Source organism: Pundamilia nyererei, unplaced genomic scaffold, assembly GCF_000239375.1.
Source record: "Pundamilia nyererei isolate P.nyererei 1_Seehausen unplaced genomic scaffold, PunNye1.0 scaffold00238, whole genome shotgun sequence".
Taxonomy (NCBI): Eukaryota; Metazoa; Chordata; class Actinopteri; order Cichliformes; family Cichlidae; genus Pundamilia; species Pundamilia nyererei.
In genome coordinates this window covers 627,611-632,427 of record NW_005187639.1, presented here as the reverse complement: position 1 = coordinate 632,427, position 4,817 = coordinate 627,611, and the positions used below count along the sequence as shown (strand labels likewise).

Here is a 4,817-nt window from a genome sequence, read left to right as displayed (position 1 = left end):
CCACCACCAGTAGGCAACGGGTGAAGTGTCTTGCCCAAGGACACAACGACCGGGACTGTCCAAGCCGGGGCTCAAACCGGCAACCTTCCGATTACAAGACGAACCGCTAGCTCTTCAGCCACGATCGCCCCAGCACATATTTAACATATATTTTTCGTCTTTTAGCTTTTTGTTGTTTATTAGCATGTTTTCTTCTAGGATTTGTTTTCAGTGTTTTAGCATGTCTTGTAGATTATTACTATTTTAAATAGAATAGAACAGAATAATCCTTTAACTGTCCCACAACAGCAGCAAGAAAAACACATATACAAACAAACAAACAGCACACAGGACACAGAACAGAAACATACACAATTTTTTTTTTTACATATATAGCATTTTTTAATCTCCTAGTCATTTAGTATTTTGGTCATCTTTTATCTTTTTTTTTTTACATTTCTTTAGAGTATTTTAATTATTTAAGTATTTTCTGTACATTTGTAATCTTTTGGCATTTTACAGTAGTAATAATATTTCTTGTGCTTTGGTTCTTTTTTAACATTACTTTGTGGTACTTTATTGATTTTTGTAGTTTTTAACTATTTTCTGTAGTTTTCAAATACATCTGTACTATTTCAGCATGTGTTGTGTATAAACGTGTCTTTTTACTCTTCTAGCGTATTGTTTTAGCAGCTCTTTGTAGTGTTAGCATATCGGTTCCCTCTGAACTTCTGGAAACTTTGTTTGATGCACAAATCAAACAGAAACAGCAGATCTGATTATCAAGAAGCTTTATTGTTGTTATCAGAGTGAGTATAATCATCATCGTCATCATCATCATCATCAGTCCTGTTGCTATGGGCCTGTGTGCTGGACTGCAGGAGGCTGTTAGCATGCAGCAGAGCCGAGCAGACAGACAGGTAGTCAGACAGACGGGGCAGAGAGGTAGACAGGTGGACAGGTAGTGAGGTAGGGGAACACACAGGTAGACGGACGAGAGGACAGACAGACAGACGGGTGGGGGGACAGGTAGCTATTGTGTTATTTACATACAGGTAGGCAGATGCATTAGAAAGCTTATTGGCTGTCTTCCAGAGGCTCCACCCCTCGCTCATCTGTGTCAGCCAATGCCCTGTGAGGAGGGGCGGGCTCCACAGGCTGGGGGGAAGGGTGTGAGGAGGATGAGGAGGAAGAGGAGGAGGAGGATAGGGAGAGGGGGAGGTCTGGCGGTTGTTCAGTCTGTAGCCTCCCGTCCCCCTCCGCCTCACCTCCCATCATTCCCTCCTCCACTTGCCCCCCGCTGGCCCCTCCTCCTCCACGGGACCCAGCAAACTGCAGGTGAGGCAGGAGGGTGGCTGGGGCCTCCTTCTCCCTCTCCCCTGCTGCCTCCCTCTCGCGCCGCTCAGCATACAGCGGGGCCTCCAGGCCGAGGTAGGATGCGCTGAGCTGCCGCAGGTCCAGCTCAAAGGGGCTTCCACTGGACTGTGCCACCGACTCTGCCCCCTGACTCCCACCTCCTCCACCTGCTCCTCCTTTCTTACCCTTACGGGGGTGGGAGGTTGCAGAGGTGGGGAGGCCCTCGGGGAGGAGAGACTGGATCTTTGGGAGCCAACGTTTGCGGACTCTGCGGGCGTTGGTGCACATGTCGGCTGCAATGACGTTCATCTCGCTCTCCTTAAAGTTAGGAGCAAAGTTCTGACAGTACACTGAGGAGGAGGGGGGGGGAGAATCTCAATACTTTTCAAAATACAATAAAAGGCAGAAATCATGACTCACAGTGTGTGTGTGTGAGTGTCCATGTGTTCCTGTCTAGCTATCTTTGTGAGGACCGAAATCTGCATTCTACTATACTTGTGAGAACCAACAGTCAGAGAACACAAACATCGAGGACACACACCGGTCCTCCCAAATTTAAAGGCATTTTTGAAGCTCAAACTGTGGTTTTAGTGTCAGGGTTACAATTAGGTTATGTTTAGGGTAAGAGTTAGGGTTAGGCATTCATTTTTAATGGTAAGGGTAAGGGGCTAGGGAAACCATTATGTCAATGAAGGTCCTCACTAAGATAGCTGAACCGGCGCGTCTGTGTGTGTCTTACGTTTGACAGTGTTTAACACTCGGTTGTCCAGGGGCTTCCGGCTCGGATCATTGGTGGAGGAGCGGATCCCTGTCCCGCAGCTATTGGCCAGCGTGTTTCTATGGAAACCATAACAACCCAATCAGCACCTATACCAGCTGTAGGTTCCCCTCCCCCTCCCACTCCGAGACGTGTGACTGAGCTGTTATGTAAAGCAGCTGCTGCCGACTGTCAGAAGCTTCTGGAAGATCGCATACAGCCCCGGGCCACATGGTGTCTGATGATGTCACAGCGTCTGGGTCGATAAGCGTTTTAGAGGCACATAAATATGACTGATTGATAAACGTGAGTTTCTGACCATCAGGTTTCACATCGACACACATCAGGACAAATCCAGACATTCATCCACGCGTGACACACGGGTCATCCATCAGGTCACATGGTCATTAACGACGTCGGCGTAAAAACGCCTTTCAAAGGCATTTGTATGTCAATGAAACATCAGCAGGTGCGCTCTAACATTACTGTGGGCCTCAGGGCTCATGGGGGGAAAGTTCTTAAACATCGAACATAATTACAGGTGACTCCCAAAGGTTTGTCAGGACGTCAAATGTCCCACCAGGGGAGAGAACACTAGATCATATTTACTCCAACATCAAGCATGCATATAGAGCCATGCCCCTCCCCCACCTCGGCCAGTCGGACCACCTCTCTCTCCTGAACCAGAGTTTCAGGTGAGCTCATTGTGAAACCTGGCCCCACCTTATCATGCGAATTCCTGAGGTCAGATGGCCCAGGATGTGAGTGGGCGTTAAGGCGTCTGGGAGGGAACTCAAAACTGGATTATACAATCCAAAAACCCTGGATGACCAGCGAGGTCCGATCACTCCTCAAAAACTGTGACGCCGCCTTCAGGTCAGGTGACAGAGCTCTGTACATGGCTGCTCGAGCTGACCTGAAAAGGGGAATCAAAAAAGCTAAGACAGACCATAAAAGAAGCTGCAAGTCCCAGCTGTCCAGCACCAACACACGGGAGGTGTGGCACAAGACATCATCAACCACAGAGGCTGTGAAAGCAGAAAACCTGAGTGTGCAGCTGGCAGAGGAAGTAAACAGCTTCTTCGCCCGCTATGAAACACCACAACAGCAGCGCTCATCTGCCTCAGCCCTGCTCCCATCCTCATCCTCACCTTCCTGCACCGCTCCACTCACTGTAACGGAGCACGATGTCAGACGTGTGCTCCTAGCAGTGAACCCCAGGAAGGCGATCGGTCCAGGCGGAGTACCTGGGAAGGTGCTAAGAGCGTGTGGCCACCAGCTCACCCTCATCTTCACCAGACTCTTCAACCTCTCACTGGATCAGGCAGCCATCCCATCCTGTCTAAAATCAGCCACAATCATCCCAGTGCCGAAGAAGTCTCCCATCACCAGCCTGAACGATTACCGCCCTGTGGCCCTCACGCTGGTGATCATGTAATGGTTTGAGAGACTAGTCCTTCAGCACATCCAGGACTACCTCCCCCCAGAATCTGACCCCCACCAGTTTGCATACTGCACGAACAGATCCACAGAAGACGCCATCGCCATCACCCTCCATGCTGTGCTGAGTCACCTGGAACAGCGGCAGAGCTACATCCGACTGCTCTTTGTGGACTACAGCTCAGCCTTCATCCAGCCTTCATCCTCATCATCAAACTGGTCACTCTTGGCCTCCCTCCCCCCACATGTGCCTGGATAAAGGACTTTCTCACAAACCGGCCCCAGACTGTGAGGCTCCACCCCCATCTCTCCTCCACTCGCACACTGAGCACCGGCTCCCCACAGGGCTGTGTGCTGAGCCCCCTCCTGTATTCTCTCTACACCCACGACTGCAGTTCGACCCACAACAACAATCTCATCATCAAGTTTGCTGATGACACCACGGACTCATCTCAAAGGGAGACGAGGCAGCCTACAGAGAGGAAGTCCTGAAGCTTGCAGCATGGTGTTCAGAAAACAACCTGACACTGAACATGATTTTATTTTATATGCTGGAATATGCACAACATAGGTTTAAATTAGGGGTGGGCAATAGAAACGATATACGATAGAAACGATATAAATTTGGCCAACGATAGAGATTTTGACGCTCTATCGCGATAGCGCATGTTGGTGATGTCATCAAGCTGCGCCTGTTTTGGTCGAAAGCATTGCAGCGGCTACAACCATTATCATCTGCAAATTATGCCGACAGTCACAGCAAAGAGATGAAGCACATTTGAAATATGGGGAAAGCCAAAAACTGCGCTTCCTCCACTTCCGTAACATTGATTCATTGATGTTGAATTCTCTGCAGCTGCTCTGTTCCCATGTTGTTGCAGTATATTAATAACTAACCTCGTATTGTGAATGAATGATCTCAGTTGTTCTCCTGACTGAAGTTTGGCCCGTGTACAGCATCCTGCTATGCGATTGCATTTGTCCCTGACCACCAGAATCCCTCACGTTAACTTTTATCGAGTGGAAAAAAGTTCATCCTCCAGCTTCACTGTGCTAATGTTATGCTAACATAGCTGTGTCGCTAGCAATCACGTAGCACAACATTATAAACCAGGTAGTCCAACTTCAGTAACCCTGCAAACGCCACTGCTGTTTAGTTTTCTGTCTTCATTTATGTTGGAAGTGGTAGCAGAGCTGTACGTTTGAATTAGTTTCAAAAATCTCTCAGTCAGAACATGGTATGAAATGTTTAGGTGGAAACTAGCGAGCTAACTTCCTGCTAACT

At 48.6% G+C, this 4,817-nt stretch overlaps 1 protein-coding gene across 2 annotated transcripts in view; it reads right to left on the bottom strand.

The window, feature by feature from the left end:
* Positions 1 to 753: 753 nt before the first annotated feature.
* LOC102212869 (nucleus accumbens-associated protein 2) overlaps positions 754 to 4,817 on the bottom strand; it is a 16,199-nt gene continuing 12,135 nt past the window's right edge. For both annotated transcript variants that reach the window (XM_005749179.2, XM_005749180.2), the window contains 2 exons: positions 2,075 to 2,172; positions 754 to 1,685 (listed from right to left, as the gene is read on the bottom strand). In XM_005749179.2, the coding sequence (XP_005749236.1) occupies positions 1,057 to 1,685; positions 2,075 to 2,172 (727 nt within the window). In that variant the 3' untranslated portion in view covers positions 754 to 1,056. The remainder of the gene's footprint in view (positions 1,686 to 2,074; positions 2,173 to 4,817) is intronic.